This window comes from Nothobranchius furzeri, chromosome 3 (genome assembly GCF_043380555.1).
Source record: "Nothobranchius furzeri strain GRZ-AD chromosome 3, NfurGRZ-RIMD1, whole genome shotgun sequence".
NCBI classification, from domain to species: Eukaryota; Metazoa; Chordata; class Actinopteri; order Cyprinodontiformes; family Nothobranchiidae; genus Nothobranchius; species Nothobranchius furzeri.
In genome coordinates this window covers 70577531-70596448 of record NC_091743.1, presented here as the reverse complement: position 1 = coordinate 70596448, position 18918 = coordinate 70577531, and the positions used below count along the sequence as shown (strand labels likewise).

General features: G+C 41.1%; 1 protein-coding gene across 1 annotated transcript in view; it reads left to right on the top strand.

Annotated features, from left to right (window-relative positions):
- LOC107385024 (metabotropic glutamate receptor 4) overlaps positions 1–18918 on the top strand; it is a 280302-nt gene that overhangs the window by 240493 nt on the left and 20891 nt on the right. The window contains exons 9-10 of the mRNA XM_015958590.3: positions 9638–9774; positions 10880–11815. Of these exons, the coding sequence (XP_015814076.1) occupies positions 9638–9774; positions 10880–11815 (1073 nt within the window). The remainder of the gene's footprint in view (positions 1–9637; positions 9775–10879; positions 11816–18918) is intronic.

The window sequence follows — 18918 nt, the reverse complement described above, 5'->3', positions numbered from 1 at the left end:
AGTAAAATGAATTATGAATAGTTTTAGGTAAAATCTGTTGCTTTTCAAACATATAATATTCTTGGTAATAGTAATAACAATTATCATATTACATTTATTTAGCAGTTTTAAGCTAAGATTTTTCTGGAAAATGGAGGACAGTTATTGTGCAAACCAATCTCACCATCAGTGATGATGATGAACAGGAGGAAGATGACAATAAAGCAGATCCTCAAATATAAAATATTTGAAATTGTTTTAATAATCTGTATTTGATCAGAAATATTAGTTATGGTTAAATAACTTTCCAAAAATATTCTACAGTTATCTGATTTGATAAAAATATTTTATATTGTATAATAATGGTGATATTCTGTATTTTTGAACAGTAATATAATGTTTTAAAAGTGGTTAGATTATTTAAAGTGTCTTATAATTGTCTATACTGTTCAAAAATAATGTTTATAAAACTTGTTGATGTGTTTTATTTTGGGATTTCTTTTACCAGAACAGGGCCAACATCCATTATTGATCACTTTGTTTTCTCAGATTTTCTGCATGAAAATAAATATTTTTGAAAATTGTAACAACAGAAAAACACTTAGGTTGTATACTACAATAACACCTTGGGGTTGAAATTAAAAAAATTTAAATGCTTAAATGAGTGCCCTATAAAGGGTTAAAGCTACAATGGCAAAATTGAAGAACAAGCTAGCCTAAACATTTTTCATGCCTCTTAACAGCGTTCTAACATAGCTTCAAAGCTATAAATGTGTTGTGGAGATAAAAAAAAGCCAATGACGCAGCTCTGTCCAAAACCAACGTTAAGACCATTTGGTTTGTCTCACTGAACCACCGTACTTCTGCACAGGGGCGGCGTTAGGCCCGGCTACTTGGGCTGAAGCCCCGGATGTTCTATGAAAAGCCCCGGATCTAAATCGCGGAAGTAACATGCAGTACCAAAGTCCGACAGAGAGGGAGCAGCTGGCAGTAGTTTGTATACAGCCTGCCTGAGCCTCCACCACTGAAGAAGAAGCCCTTCTTCTACAGTCTGCCTGAAACGCATGAGTGAAGATGGACATAAGGACGTTTTTTAGACAAAAAGTACAACGACAGAACCCCAGGTTTGATGAGACTGGTGTTGACTCAGGTTTGTGAGTCTTATTTGAAAATATTTGTTGTGCTGCTGGTTTGCCTAAAGTTAGCTTACTATCAGGTAAAGTTGATGGAGAAAGAAAGGGAATATTTACTATCATCTCACACTAAACACTAACAGGAACAATACTCTGCCCTGAAAATGCTTAATATGTAGCTTCAGATGAAAAATTATGTGGTACAAGACAAATATATATGATGTTGACTAGTGCGTGTCACGTGTGTGTGTGCGCACGCGTGTATGTGTGTGCGCGCGATCAGGTGTGTGTTAAACCCCGGATCCTTTTCAGTCCTAAATCCGCCCCTGCTTCTGCATCCAACTGGGTCCTCCACTCATTACACATTCACACATTTTGCAGCAGAACACCACTGGTCAATAACATCAGAAGGAGAAACAGCCGGCTGCTACCACTTAAACTTTAGGACAAACTACTAGAGTCCCAAAAAGAAATACACCATCTGAAGTCACAAACAACAAACAACGTTTGGCTCTAGAAAACTGGACTGGTGTTTAGCAGTATCTCGTTGACTCTGGTAATGTGGGTTACCGTATCGGGGAGAATGATAACCGATGGAGGGGGCAAGAGTTTCATAACCGTGTTTGTTTTTAAACGCTAGCTTGTTTTGCAGGTTTCCCCTTGCAACTTTAATGAGCAAGTCATTTTCTGCTCCCCTTTTCTCCGGATAACTTTTACTTCCTGAAGCAAGTCTGGGTGCAGAACTTAACTGCTTCAAAACCCTGCTGTTGCACAAAACACACAGAGCTGCTTTTGGTGTCTGTGGAATTAAATAATTACAAAAAAAATTAAAAAGCATATAAACAGCGCTGAACAAACAGACTGCTGTTGGATTAAATCAGACTTCCCTGTGGACACTGTCACTGTCTGTAATGAGAGCAACAAGCAGATGCAGCTTCCTGAATCAGACCGGAAAACAGGAAACTATAAAATCAGTGCTGCCATTGGATTGAGTTTAGTTTATGTTTGCGTCTAGTTTTCTGTGTTTTCGGTTGCTCTCTGTGTTTATTGCCCATTCCCTCCCTCACGAGGCAAGATGATTTTCATTTTGTGTTACAATTAAAGCCTCCCTAAAATTATATCGGGTTTACAGAATTACCATCTGCCCAGAAATGTGTGTGAGGGATTTGTCTTATGCTTTCACCATATTTGTAGAGTTAAAATGCAACAGCGAATGGTTATGGTTCAACCTCATTAAACAAAGTTAGTTAAGCGAGAAATACGATAACTGCTTGAACTAAAAGTTTCTTGCGCTGCATTACTGTTAAAGCATGATCAAGTTTCACAAACTTTATATTATGAAATGTTCAAAACAAAGTTCTAAACTGGTATGTTACGTTAGTTTTCCTTTTTGGCCTTCAACTTTGTTAATCTGATGGCTCCTGCAGGAGAAATTAAAAATGTGACCCTGTGATGGATTTGTACAGGAGCCTATGAATGCCTCTTAGGAGAAGTGTTGGTTTTAATAGCATGTTTAATAACTCATAATAATGAGATTAAAGGGTTAAATGTTGACATATTGCAAAATGTTTGACTCTTTGCCCAGAAGAAACAGAATATTTGAGTCATAAAGGGCTTCAATATGTCTTTTTAAAGGTGTAATTGACTGATTATTTCTGATTATAATCGTTAAAGGTTGAATATTGAACATGGACACCCTGGTGACATCTAGTGTTTAGAGGTGGTAGCTGCTGCAACAGAAAACATTTTCCAGCCAATGGGACGTTGGTTCACTGCTGACACGTGAAGTGACCAGCCAGCATGATGTCCAGTGACAAATAGTACAGAGTAAGGACTCATTACTGCTAATAAGTTAATTTTACAACAGTATTTACTATTAGCATATATTCTGGGCTCAGAATCAGCTGCTTGACTTGTCAAGTCTGCCATTTTACACAGTCCCAGCCTCGCCTCCAGAGTGGATTTTTTTTTGCGCAAAGCTACTCTCTAGTGGCTGGTAGATGTAAACATAAACCCAGTGTTGTGCACGACAAAATAAAAATAGTATTTTTTTTTAAATATAGCTGTTAAAGGAAAATGTATACATTCCTTTTGCACACCTCTAAATGCCCCATGGAGGTATCATTTGTTTAACAATATAGCATTTTATTTAAACTGTTCCATATTCCACCTTTAACTCTTGAGTTTTTCATGCAGGCTGAACATGAAAATAAGTCTCCTACACCTACCTCCTGAATTAGTATGTATCGACTAGTGGAAGGTAATCGTTAGCATTAGCAACTACACCTCACTGCAGAACTCCTCTGACTAGTGGACGCTAATCATTAGCAACTGCACCATATAGCAGAACTTCTCAGACTTGTATTAAAGTCCCATTAGTGTCACACACACTGATGTGTGTGCGACATTTGTTCTCCACATTTGACCCATGCCCAGGGGGAGCGGTGACCTGCAGATACAGCCGTGCTTGGGAACCATTTGATGGATTAACCCCTCAATCCAACCCCTTAATGCTGAGTGTCAAGCAAGGAGGCGTTGGGTCCCATTTTTTCTAAGTCTTTGGACCAGGAATTGAACTCTGATCTCCCAGTCTCAGGGCGGACACTCGACCACTAGGCCACTGAGCTGGTGTTATTTGTTCTATGGCTCATGTTATTTGTGGAGATAAAACATCAATGTTTGAAAGCGAACAGTTTCAGTGATAGAGTCGTGTTGGCGTTAGCCCATCAGAGTTAAGTTAGCCATGTTAAGCTCTCCTCTGAAGTGGCATTCTGCTAGTTCCCTAAACAAGAGCCCCCACCCCACCCCCCCACCCCCCCACCCCCGTCCCACCCAGGACGACTTACAAGGCACTAATTCCTGTAAAGACCACTGTAAAAGTATTGATTAAATTTGTGTCACACACCTTTAATGTTTCTCACATGGCCATTTCCCTCTGGGATTAATAAAGTAGTATTTAACTGAATTTTAGTTTATTCTAGCTATTAGTTAATTCTCAAGTTTCGAGTGAAAATTTGGAATATTTGAAAGCATGCTTCCCCTAAAGCCAATGCACATAAATCAGACTGGAGTGAATCTTTAGACAATCATTTTTAGAGATTTTTAGTAGAAATGTAGAGCATATCAAACTTTTAATTGAGTGAAGCGAAACCCAGTAAGCTACACACAGGTCATTGAGTTAATGAGTGGCTGCCACTTTGACGCCAATCATCAAGGTGTTCTGGTTGTTCAACCATGCAGAAAATCACAGGTTACATTAATTATTCTACCCCAGCAATTATTAAATGTTGCATAGTATACAGCCATGACAGAGAGAGAGAGCTATATCACATATAATTACAAGCACTTCATTAACCCCCACTGTTTCTCTGAGAACTCACAGAAAAAGAGCAGCTTATGGAGAACACACGCTTGACCCTGGGCTATGCCACAAAGCTAGAACACAGCTGAACGCAGCAGCAGCAGAAGCCTCAGTGGAACTCATTATGCCCCTAGACTTTTGAGCTGAATGTTTAGACAAGCAGTTTATGCAACATGACAGGCTTAATTTCCCATCAGCAACTCAAACACAGACGAGGCTGCATTCTCTTTACTCCTGCCTTCTTCCAAAAAACAAACATTTTTATCTTATTGCTTTTTTGTTTAATTACAGACTTAGAAAGAAAACTTTTTTCATTGTTTTTATTCTTATATTTGACACTAAAAGGTGTGGCATTCTACACAAAATATAATTTGTTCTATTTTTTTGACCACACGTTAAAGAAAGTAAATGCTGACAACATATATGAAAGTCCTGGCTGTGGAACACTGGACCAGCTCTATTCCCTTAGGCAGGTCCTATAGGGTATGTTGGAGTTTGCCCAACCAGTCTACATGTATTTTGTGGATTTGGAGAAGGCGTTCGACCGCACCCCCCAGGAGGCCATGTGAGGGGTACTTTGGGAGTATGGGGTACCAGGCCTTCTGATACAGGCTGTTAGGTCCCTGTATGACCGGTGTCAGAGCTTGGTCTGCATTGCTGGCAGTAAGTCAGACTCGTCTCCAGTGAGAGTTGGACTCCGTCAAGGCTGCCCTTTGTCACAGATTCTGTTCATAACTTTGTGAACAAGATTTCTAGGCGCAGCCAAGGTGTTGAGGGGATCTGTTTAGGTGGCCTAAGGAGCTGCTTTTTGCAGATGATGTGGTCCTGATGACTTCATCAGAACGAGATTTCCAGCTTTTACTGGAGAAGCAGCTGGGATGAGAATCAGCTCCTCCACATCTGAGACCATGGTCTTGAGTCATAAAAGGGTAGAATGCCTTCTCCATGTCAGGGTTGAGGTCCTGCCTCAAGTGAGGGAGTGTAGATATCTCAGGGTCTTGTTAACGAGTGAGGGAAAGATGGAGCGAGAGATCAATATGTGGATTGGTGCTGCGTCGGCAGTGATGCGGGCGTTGTACAGATCTGTTGTGATGAAGAGAGAGCTGAGCAGGAAGGCAAAGCTCTTTTTACCGATTGATCTACGTTCCTACCCTCACCTATGGTCATGAGCTTTGGGTAGTGACTGAAAGAATGACATCGCGGATACAAGCGGCCGACATGAGTTTTCTCTGCAGGGTGGCTGGATTCTCCCTTAGACATAGGGTGAGAAGCTTGGTCATCCGGGAGGGGCTTGGAGTAGACCTGCTGCTCCTCCACATCAAGATGTGCCAGTTAAGGTGGCTCGGGCATCTGTTTAGGATAACTCTCTAGTGAGATTTTCCGGGCACTTCCAACCAGGAGGATATTGAAGGGAAAAGCCAGGACATGGTATATGTCTCTTTGCTGGCTAGGAAACACCTTGGAAATTCCCTGGAGGAGCTGCCCTAAGTGGCTGGACAGAGTGAAGTCTGAGCCTCTGCTTAGGCTGCATTACCTAAGACCCAACCCTGGAAAAGCGGATGGATGGCGGGATGTATATACTCAACAAAAATACACCTTTGTTTCTGCTCCGATTTTTCATGAGATGGACTTAAAGATCTAAAATTCATTCCAGATACACAATACTGTCATTTCTCTCAAACATTGTCCACAAATCAGTCTTATTGTGTGATAATGAGCACTTCTGCTTTGCTGAGATAATCCATCCCACCTCACAGGTGTGTGTGTGTGTGTGTGTGTGTGTGTGTGTGTGTGTGTGAGAGAGAGAGATATTGGACAAATAAAAAAATGCACATTTGCTTATTATGTTTTTTTATATATTAGTGAAGGTTTTCAGGAGCTCATTAAAGACCTGCCACTCTGTGCACAAATCGTTTTCTTCCTTCAAGTGTCAAAAATGTCCCTGGGAGCTCTTGAGCATGTGTTATTTAAAAGATTTTCAGGATTTTGCTTTAAAATAAGTGCAGAGATGCCTTAATACCACTAAAACCACTTTGTAAACACTCTGGAATAAAATAATCTCATCACGATCACAATCTTTGATAGTTAATATAACCCGTGATCAACAAAATAGTGTGCTTAATATAGTTAGATAAACATACTGCCTGTCTTTTTGATAAAATCCCTGTAATCCTCCCATGATCACTTGGTGCTTTGTGCTGTGGGCGGTATTGTCACATAGGCAGAGGCTGGGTAAAACAGTAAGGCTTGTAATCCAGTAGGGCTGACTCATCGAGTTATGGATTAGGTAGCTGCATCCTCCAGAGTCGAAACAAAGAGCAGAAAAAAAAGAACATTACTCGTCAGCAGAAATACAGCAGCTGCATTTGGACTTGTTTATCTGTTGGGTCTTAACAAGGATGTTTATTGTGTTTGGGAGACTTAATATTGGCGCAATGGAAGCCAAAAAAGAGAGAGGAGTGTTTGAAGTTAGTCTATGTGGATGTAAGATTTCCGTGGTTCATCTCTATGCGCCGCTATGAATAAAGAACCCCTCCAGCTTCCATTAGAGAATCTGAAGAGAAATCTTTGGAGTGCATCTTTTGAAACACATAATTATGCCTGTCCCTAAAACAACTCAAATGAGAACGTTGTTATGCAGTGCTTTTGCAAGAGCAGACACCACTTGGAAGCCTAATGATAGATTTAGAGTCAGGAGCAGGTCTGCAGTCTTTCTTTCAGTCAACCATTCACCCATAAAAAAGGATGTGACTGCGTAAAAAAGTCCTGTGCTCTTTCATGAACAGTACTCAGTAAGCATCTTTGGTACGTACTTGCTGTGTACTTCTAATTCCATTTTTGGTTCTTTTTAAAAACACAGAAAAGGTTTCTCTTTACCTTTCTGACAGTTTCATTTGAGGCTGCAAACATCCTCAGCGTCAGCTCTGGGGAGTACTCAGTAAGGTTTGGTAGGTGGGGTCTGGACATGTTTGTATGTCTAAACATCTGGTATTGTGCAGTAAGGTGCTGGTTACATTTTCAAGGCTGCTTGATTGTGGCAGAAATGGTAAACACCCATTTTTTTGACTGAAATTGAGATTTCAATCATTTAAAGGGATACTTTGCAACTTTTTCATATTTTTAGATCATTTTCTTGAGCCACTATGTGCAAAATTTCTTAAAAGCTATTCAATTTCTGACCATGGAGGTCTGGTATCCCGCAGGTTTTGGTGGTTTCTCTGCTTCAAAACACTAGATTCAGTGGTTGAATCACCTGTGCAGCAGCTCATCAGGCTTTGCAGCAGTCTGTTAATCACCTGCTGAATGAAATCAGGTGTGTTGAAGCAGAGTTAAAACTAAAACGTGCTGGATAGCGGCCCTCGAGGGCCGGAGTTGAATACTCCTGCTTTACGGGGTTAATGAAAGCTGATGCTGATAATCAAGGAGTGCAAACGTTTGCAATATTGCAATTAATTTTTTTTTAATTGTATGAGTGTTTTTTTTTATTTTCTTTTACTTTTCTTTTGCTTCATTTTTAAAAGTGTACAGCACCTTGGGCTACTACAAAGGTAGTGGAAGGTGCTATAGAAATAAAGAACGATGATGATGTAGATGAATATGAAAATAAACAGACACATATAAACATCTACGCTGTAGTGAACTTCCACAACATCCAGCCATCCATTTTCGGCCGCTTGTCTGGAGTTGGGTCATGAAGGCAGCAACCTACGCAGGGAGGCCCAGACTTCCCTCTCCCCAGACACTTGGGCCAGCTCCTCCGGTGAAATCCTAAGGCGTTCCCTGGCCAGCCTAGAAACATAACCTGCTGTATATGAATTATATAGTCCTTGCTAAGCTGGGAACTCTATGTGGGAGGTGCGCTTGATTTGCAACTCGGAGCAGCTGAGAGTAAATCGCGAGGGAGGAGGATATAATTTTGTTTTCATAATCGTTCAAAACCCAGATCATAATTGCAATTAAAATTAAATTAATCGGGAAGCCCTTGCTGCACCATTCTGCCCCATTTCATAAAAAGAAAAAACATTTATTTGTAAAGCTAGTAGTGGTGGTAATCTGTGGCTACCAGGTCACTGGTTTAAAACCTTCTGGTAACAATTCATCCCAGAACTTCAGTTTCCTCCTCCAGACTAGATTGTCATTTCTGAGTCAACCTGGTTTGAGTGTGAGCATGAATAGTTCCTTGTCTCTTTATGGCTCTGTGGTGGATTAGAAGCTTGTCTAAGGGGTACTGTGTATCACCTAATGACCTCTAGAGTCAGTCACCAGGTCTCCCAGCCCTGAACAGACATGCTGAAATACAACAAAAATAAAATAAAGAACAAAGAAATAAAACCATCCATATCAAGAATGATACCATGTGAGTGTGCCTAGCTGATCATGACTAAAGAGGAAATGGTTGTCGAACTGAAATCCTCTGACACAGAGGCGTGGGCAACACTCTAAACACATGCGGTCTAATTACTGTAATTACCTCCCATATTGTCTCATTAGTTTTAAACCCACTTGAACTGATGATGGAAAGATTTTTGCCATCTTTTATGATCGAAACGAACTCTTCTGGTTTCATGCAGCTGTGAAGAAACACTAGAAACATGTTTTGTTATGGTTGAGCGAGCTTAAAAACAGAATCTTGTATTGATAGATTCTAAGAACAGCTGATTACCTCCGTCTCATTTTGCACTCGTGATAATTTCTGAGTGCATCTTCCTTTTCTGCTGCTTCTTCTGTGGCCTAAATTATGTAACCCTTTTTCAGTACCCTCTACAATCCTGAAGACATGATGTGACTGATGTGTCAGTTGATGGAAACAGCTCTTAGCATGCAGAATTAAGAGCTCCATACTGATTGGAGATGCGGGCTGTGATTTAGAAGTGTAGCATCAGATCAGACAAATCAGATAAGATGGTAAAAACTATATTTTTGTTTACTAGTTCACCTCTTCTGCAAATATTGCATTCTACTTTAGTAACATTTTTGGGATGCATCGATATGAAATTTTAGGACGATGCCAATATCCAGTATTAATATCTCTGTTATGGCCGGTAAACAATATTTGCTGAAACCAATATTTGAAGAGAAAGCTCTTAAATTCACACGCTGCAAGAACGACAGCTGTAACAAGATCAGCATTTTTACAGAACGCACTTTTTGTTTTCTCTTTTAGGCATAGCTGGCAACCCAGTGCTCTTCAACGAGAACGGAGATGCCCCTGGACGCTACGAGATCTACCAGTATCAGATCAAAAACCGAACAGCTGAATATAAAATCATCGGCCACTGGACAGACCAACTCCACCTAAATGTGAGCGCAGAACCTCCTCTTCTTCAGAAATCGCTTGAGTCCAATAAAAAAAACCTTCGAGGGATTTTTCAGTCCCTTTTTTCTGCTCCACAGCAGTGCATTATTACTCCTCCCAAACCGTTTGATAGCGTTTAGCTCCACGAGTAACAGGGCAGATGGAGATGAGCAGGAAGCCACCAAAGCTTAAGGACAGGCATATTTAATGTCTCCAGATTGCATCTCTGACTTCCAAAAACAATAAGTGGGGAGACACTGTGATAAAACATAAAATAAATGACATCAATATATGAAAACAAATGATGTTGAGCTTTTTTTGTTAGGTTTTTTTCCAAATGAATAGGTGGCCTTGAGCAGGTAAGAATGCAACTGCCCACCAGCTTACGAAGATGTCTATTTCTTTTATGTGCACCACTTTTTACGTGTTGTAGAAAGGAGCAGAAAGAGGTTTGGCAGTCGGCACCTGCTGTGCAACTTGCCAGTACTGATTCAGAAGCGGGAAGTATTTAATTAGACTTCTTTGAGGCTTTAATTAGATGCACATTTAAAGAGAAAATCCCCAGCTTTGAACTAACAGTGACAATTGAATAAAACTGATAACAGGAAGGAGGTAGGACTGTTTGAATCCAGGGGTTTGACTCGATTTTGCAGTTGTTAAAAAAAAGCAAACAAGAAAGAATTATCTTAATGTGAACGGAAACTTATTGTTTATACTTCCCAGTGATTTTTTTTCAATCAGTCATTGAGAAATGAAACATGGTGCAACAATCCCATTGCAGAACAAACAGGTTTCTGTTTCTGTCTAGCATTGCCCTTCAGTTGTTAAGCTTCCCTAAAAATGCTGACATGATGCATAATCTGTCCTTTTCTTCTTACCTGCTGAACAAAAGGAAAAAATAAAACCAAGTACACTTTGACCACAGGTCAAACATTACATAACTGTGTAATTGATTCTCTGGACATCAGAAAACTGAGGATGTTTCTTGATCAATATAACCTGACAACCTTCACATGCTTTTATTTTACACAACCGAGCTGACCTTGGACACTACAGCAGAACAAAAACTCAGTTTTTATGTTTGTGTGTCCAACCATGTCTCTCTCATAGGTGCGTTCGATGCAGTGGCCCGGTGGCATCCGTCAGATCCCTTCCTCAATCTGCAGCCAGCCCTGTCAGCCAGGCGAGCGCAAGAAGATAGTGAAGGGCATTCCTTGCTGTTGGCACTGCGAGCGCTGTGATGGCTATCAGTATCAGGCAGACACCTACACGTGTAAGATGTGTCACTTCAATATGCGGCCTAATGACAATCACACAGGCTGCGTTCCAACTCCCATTGTGAAGCTGGAGTGGAGCTCCCCGTGGGCAGTTATCCCTGTGCTTATCGCAGTCCTTGGCATCATGGCCACATTGTTTGTGGTGGTCACGTTCATCCGCTACAACGACACACCAATTGTGAAGGCATCAGGGAGAGAGCTGAGCTACGTGCTGCTAACTGGAATTTTCCTCTGTTACGCCACAACCTTCCTGATGATTTCCTCCCCGGATGTAGGAATCTGTTCGCTTCGAAGGATCTTCTTGGGTCTCGGGATGAGCATTAGTTATGCTGCCCTGCTCACCAAAACCAATCGAATATACCGCATCTTCGAGCAGGGCACCATGTCTTTGAGCGCGCCCAGGTTCATATCTCCTGCCTCCCAGCTCGTCATCACCTTCACCCTGGCCTCGGTGCAGCTACTCGGGGTGTGCATTTGGTTTAGCGTGAACACTTCCAAGGCCGTTATCGACTATGAGGACCAGAGGATGTCCAACCCTGCGATGGCTCGAGGAGTGCTCAAGTGTGACATCTCTGACTTGTCTCTCATCTGTTTGCTGGGCTACAGCATGCTGCTCATGGTCACATGCACGGTTTATGCCATCAAAACAAGGGGGGTGCCGGAGACTTTCAACGAGGCCAAACCCATTGGTTTCACCATGTACACAACCTGCATCATTTGGCTTGCATTTATCCCAATCTTCTTTGGCACTTCACAGTCCACAGATAAGGTAAGTCCACACTGTTTTATTTAAAGAGCAAATTACAGGTTAGAGACTTCTATGAACCAATGTTTAGAGAAACATATTAGAAACTCATTTTAACACATTTTTTTTACAGATACATGAATTATTTAGGCTTTTGGAGTCTTTTTTTTGTGAGAAATTCTTTTTTTTTTTTTTTTTTTTTTGCCAAATCAAGTGACATCTGATGAGGGAGTCCTGTTAGCTTAATCCAGAGAAAAATATGGATTCTAATGCCGGCTCTGACACAGAAGAAATTTTAAATGTTTATGATGGACCAAAACCATGAAGTTATGAGTTTTCTGCACGCCCCAGAGAGCAGAGACAAACCAGAGGGAGAAACCATCGTCCAAAGCAGAGATATTGTGCTGCAATGTGAGGAGAAATGTTAAATGGTAAATGGTCTGTATTTGATATAGTGCCATGTAGAGTCCTGGAACCCCCCCAAGGCACTTTACAACACAATCAGTCATTCACCCATTCACACACACACTCACACATTGGTGGGGATGAGCTATGATGTAGCCACAGCTGCCCTGGGGCGCACTGACAGAGGTGAGGCTGCCGAGCACTGGCGCCACCGGTCCCTCCGACCACCACCAGCAGGCAAGGTGGGTTAAGTGTCTTGCCTAAGGATACAACGACAGTGACGGACTGAGCGGGGCTCGAACCTGCAACCTTCCAATTACGGGGCGAGCACTTAACTCCTGTTCCACCATCTCCCCAAACAAGTAGGGAAGCAGATTGTTAGTTAACGATGCTAGCTTAAACTTGTGTGCTAACATCACAATATTGTGCAGATTACTATCATGTACCAGACAGTTAAAGTAGTATCGCTCAAATATTAACACTAATGAGCGTCTGTCAGCCGTCTCATACTCATTAATATCCATTCACGTAATGTAGTTTAGTGCTTAGAGAGAGGGAAAGAGACGCCTGTGATCCGATTCTGGAGCTCATGTGGGCTTCTATGAGCTGGTTCCGACTCAGACACCAGTGAGCCAGTCGAGCTGGTATTTCTAAAAGTTGTGCATGATCCTTTCCTGGATGTCTGCTGCGGTTCTGATCTGGTTCCGATCAAGAAACCAGCTTCACTGGCCCACTGAGCAGCTTCTGGTGGTTGGTTCTGACGGTGATCTGAGTTCCAGAAATCCGTATTTAATTTGTTATACTCCACCATGGGTCTCCAGAGCCCAGCGGACCTCCCTGTCCAGGTACCGACCGATGTGGGCTACAGAAGTCCGTTTTTTCAGCTGCACAAAATGCCCTCAGGCACGGAGATAGAGGCGTTGTTTCTCTTATATGGAAACCCTGGGACTCAATGTCCAGACAGGCTGGTGTTGGTACAGTCTTCACAAACTATAGTTTATCAAAATGAACACAATCCAAAACTAGTAAACACACACACTGACTCAATGACATGACCTCTCTACCCTAAAACTACCCACTCTCCACACTGAGCTGAGGCAGCGCCAAGCTTCTAACTCTCTTTTATAACGTCAGAGGTTAGGATTTAGAAAAAAGAGCCTTTTTAGAAGCGTTGCTGAGAAAGGTCACTTTTTACTAGAAAACTCTACTGTAATGTTTTTAAAACCAAATATCCACAAATAGCATTTCAAATAGTATTTTTTGACAGCATTTTATATGAATTAGAAGAAAAATTCAACCTGCAATTTGATCTTTAACTTAAGATGGTAAAGAACACACTTTAAAGAGTATTGGATACCAAATCCATTTTATACTTCATATAAAATAGTTTGTTTTATTGAATAATACAAAGTGTTTCTTTAGATCTCTTGAAGAAAGTCCCAGAGATGTTAAATTTAAAGGGACAATGTGTAGTTTTCACCATTAGTCTCTGGAAATATCCATCAAAATGTTGTTGAAAACGAATGAAATGATGCCCAGTTGTTGAAAAATATTGGCGGCTTCATAACATGTAACAATAAAAATCAGGTCTAAAATTCATGGGAGCGGGTCTAAGTCCCTGGGCAAAGCCATGTTTCCTTCTGTGGGACCCCATGAGGACAAAATGCATTTACTAATTTGTAACAAATGGTTACAAAACTTTCACCATTCATAACTATTGTTGTTTTACACATTTACCTCTTAACTCATTGCCAGTGATGAAAGGGAGTCTGGTGTGCTTGTCGTTGTGCTGAAAGTTGCGCTCCCAGGGATTTTTGACCCTAATGAGCATCCGTTGGTAAGGTCTTACTCAAACACAAAAATACCACTTGCTTGCAATGATACATCTATATACTGCCCCCTATCGCCAGGGAAATGACACATCATCACTTTAACAGCACTATCTTATTTTACATCAAGCTCAGTTTTGGTATTAGGAGTTTGATCATTCCTTTGATGACGGAATTCCATAATGTAGTTGATATTTTTCATAGAATAAAATCAATATGAACTGTGGTTAGTCAGTGCTTTCAATTGTAACACAAAGTGCATTTAGTTTTTTTTATCCTTGCCAATTTAATTAAACACATCTTAAAATTGTATTTCATTTGGTACACCCAAGCTGTAAATGTCAATTTGCAGCTTATTGTAATAAACTCAATCCCCAAAGCTTTTGTTGCACAACAAACAACATCTGTAGCAATAAAGACAAATTCTGCAAAGGAATGTTACAGTACGTTTAAGTTTTAAGCGTTGATACAGTCCGTCCTACATCGGCACAGACTAATATTAAAAAACAAAATCTAATGAGTTTGAAAGCAGCGAGCGAGCCAGTGACTCATATGTGAAGACTGAGACCTGCGATCTATTTACAGAAACACAAGCTCACAGTCAGACTCCCAAGTCAAATCAATGCACTCAACCTCATGAACCAGGGTCCTGGATCCCATCCAGTGGGAGCACTGGGAAGCTACAGGTCAAAAGGGATCTAAATGGAACGGGAAAGCGAGGCCATGCCTGGACCTCACATTCAGAAGAGGCAATCTGGGTACAAAGCCAAAAGGATACAACAATGACACGATGGAAATGTGTCAATCCAGTTGAAAAAGCTGTTCTGGTAGCATAACAAAAGGGTCTCAGTGGTTACGACAGCTTCACACTGGCACGGACACTATCAGCACTGCCAATGTGGGTCTGGCAGATGCATCAATTAATCTTTACCTCCTCCCTCTTGGGATTTAGGAAAACAAGGCATCAGCATTCTGGCATGAAAAATGGGCTTTGATTGTTTGCTTATAAAAGAAAAAATAAAACATTCTTAGGATGCCGAGGGAGCATTGTGTCTTTGGGCATCTAAAAACTATTTCTAAAAGCAGGCGCATTAGTAGAGTTTGCACATAGGCGTCATTTTAACCGGGGACACCGGGGACATGTCCCCGGCAAAATTTGTAATTGGCAGCTGTGTCCCCCCCACTTTCAAAAAAAGCCTGCTGATGAGGATTTTTGTTTTACCAGCTCAGATCTTATACCAGGGGTCGACAACCTGTTCCCATCGAAGAGCCATTATTACCCGTTTCCCACAGTAAAGAAAACACCGCAGCAGTCGCATCGTTGTGGGCGGGGCCTACCCTCAGACAGCAGAGCGCTGCTCACAACAGGTGACAGCAGCCGGTACCATGGGCGTCGCACCCGTGGGGGATTCAACACCCACACTTTTCCAGCTGTTTTGCTCACCTCCACACCAGTCTGGTTTCTTTACGTCACACTCACTCTGTTTGCCTCATCTCCTTCTTCACCTCCGCTTCTGACAGCCGATGTCGGGTTTCCAGGAGAGCAGGAGAGGGAGGGACGGAAGAGCTCGACTGAATAATTTTACATCTTGACATTAGCTGTACAAAGTCTGAGTTTGATAAAGTGAAGAACAACCATTTGCAGAGGTTTATAACAGGCGCGGCGCCAGGTTTTCATTTTTGGGTGGGCCACGGTAATTCTGGATTGACCGTAATAAGCAGTGCCTTAAGTGAAGCAGGCAGGTCGCGCTAGAAAATTTAGTTTAAAAAGACGTCATAAATGTGTTCCCCCGTCATTTTTATTTATAAAATATGAAGTAAAAACTCCCAATTTAAATTTTCATTCATTTGTCATTAATATGTAGTCTACACCCGTGCGTTAAGTGGACCAACTTCCAGTAAACGCAAAGCATCCAGCCCACCTCTCCAAATGCGTAAAATGTGCATCAGCCGCTAGTTAGGCGTGCCGCGCGCACCGTCAGCTATCGGCCCAGACAAGAGCAGAGCAAATAGAGAAAGAATAGAGGATAATTGTGTCTGGATGTGGATGGAGATTACATTTTACAGCAGCCTGATCATCATTTAAATACGTAAACCATCACCTGTCTTCTAGTCCACGCTATCAGCATTATTTTAATTGGTGTGTGTGTGTGTGTGTGTGTGTAAGTGTGTGTGTGTGTGTGTGTGTGTGTGTGTGTGTGTGTGTGTGTGTGTGTGTGTGTGTGTGTGTTCCACTTCAAACACTGGTCTAACCAACCAGACCAGCGTGTCCAGTAACATATTAATGTTACAATTAAACAGTTTCACTTCATGTAGGCTAGGAACGTTTCACCTGCCGTGGCCCGACCGCTTCTGCTCCACATAAACTTTGTGCGTGATCAAATGTCTCTACAGGTGCTTTCTGAGCTGAAGAGGCGACTGGATGCATCATGCGTCTCCATATTAGAGACGGGAACAAGCGCTGTTCAGCCAAACTTTCATAATTTCATAAAAATAACATTTTTCCAAGTGACACATCCCTCAGAGAGACCGGGTTTCCAGACCGCTTCAGTGGGAGGAAATCAACGAACATCCTTGAGTTTATCCGTCAAAATAAACAGTCAAATGGAAATATCTCTAACCTGTCATTTAACTGTTTGCCTTCCTGTGAAGATTGTTGCAAAGAGAAACAATTAAACTTGATTAACCCCAGAGCCACGCGCACTGCGCTGTACGTCGTGACTGTAAATGAGGGGAAACGATTTAATCGGATCCTTTTCTTTTCAACATGGTTTAATGTAAAGTTTCATTCAGTACAAACTTTAGTTACAATCTAACGAGACAGAGCCTGGATTTGGATTCTGAACAGTTTAAACATGTTTAAAACGGAGACATGCGTGACGCGTCTAAAATTCGCACCTGCTCTGCTATTATGGAAATTAAACTAACAAGATGAATAGCATGAACTTATTTTAGGCACAGACAACATCCCCCACACTTTTGAAAAGCTTGCAACGCGCCTGGTCGCTCGTGTACGTCAAAGTTATCTTTCGTAAGAAGATAATCAATAAAACGATTTATATAAAGTGGATCCAGAAGTTGTAGCCCGTCTCTGCCTACAATATTTTGATATTTTTCACCCTGTTGGTGGTTTTACTGAGCAGGTGCCACTTTTGTCACGCGATTCTTTTTAAAACATGTTTAGACTGTTCAGAATACAAATCCGGGCTCTGTCACGTTTGATTGTTGTAATTAAACTTTGTAGGTGGGGAAGGTCAGAAAGCAGCTCAGAAGCGCCGATATGATTACGCACAAGCGTGACGCGTCAACCCGGTCTTACTGTGAGACCGGGTTGGACCTGTTCAGGTTTACGCAGACAATCTTTACATTTAGAATTGGCATACAGATGTAAAATTAATGCAGTAAAATATAAAGCATTTTATTTAAATATCCATTCATTATTTTAAAAGTACAGAGAGCCGCATCAGATGGATGGAGGAGCCGCATGCGGCTCCAGAGCCGCGGGGTGCCGACCCCTGTGCTAGCCTACTTTATTGTCCCCAGCAATTTTTAAACCCCACTCAAGTGTATGGTTATTGTCCCCAGCAATTCTGAAAACAAACTGACGCCCTTGAGTTTGCATATGACTGCATTCAATTCACATTAAGACATGATAATCAAACATTTTGCACTGGTGTTCACAAAAATTGGTTTCAACCCTAGTTTAGTCACTGGTATGAATAATATGAGTTGAAAGCATTCAAAACTGCGGAGGGTATTACATACAGGGTGTTTTGCATTAAATGTCCTAAATATCTTTAGAAAAATCCACTGAAATGTCAGCAGTCACCACTGTACATTTGTGGGTTGCATATACATGAGTGCACAGTAAGGAGGAAGGAATCCACATGCAAAGCCTACATTATTTAATGCGAGTGATGCTCATCTTAAGCCGCATGTCAACAGCAGCCATAGATATCAGTGACTTCTTTGTTTAATCATTCCATCTATTCTCTGTGAAGATGAAAGGGAATTGTATAACCACGGAGACCGAACAGCTCTTTTGGAGGATGAGGTAATCCATTAGCTAGCATGGCTTTGAATTGGTAAATAGCAAAAGACAAAAAGAAGAAAAAAATAAAAAACTCTGAAGATCAAATCAAGTCTTACTTCTTGTTTTATCCTCCCTACATCCGATGAATGTAGCATATGGGAGGACATCTCACAGTCCTCTTGCTAACCACCATTTCTCCTGCTCTGATTTACATTGCTTGTACATTACTGATTTTATCCCAGAGAACTGAACCCTTGGAATACGGTGGCTCTACTTTTGTTGTTTAAAAAGCTTATCCTATTGCTCTGAGCGATCTGAAGGTATAGGATACATAATGGAACACAAAATTAAGCTTTAACTTCAGGAAAATTACCTCCATTCCTTCCTCATATCAGAGAGAATAATCAAACGTAACGTAAAAGCTAATTTCTTTGCGCGGTTAGCTTGAAAATGTTAGTTCAACTTGCTCTTTCATATAACCCAGCCATGTCCAGCACTGTAGCTCAGAGTGACTTTCTTTCAGCTCAATGACCTTCTTCACCACTCTCTCTTTATTCTGCTCTCCCCACCTATTCCATATATATGTATATATATATATATATATATATATATATATATATATATATATATATATATATATATATATATATATCAAAAGACATGTGGTACGATAGAGAAAATCTGTATCAACAAAAACTTCAATAAAAAGGTTATTTTTTTTACCATAATATCCTATCAGGTAGCTTCATACTAGAGTCATTACTTACACCTAAAAAAAACACAAATTGAAGCATGCTCAGTCACCAAGACCTCCCCTCTCAAACCTAAACAGACAGCAATATGACTTAATAATTCAACTC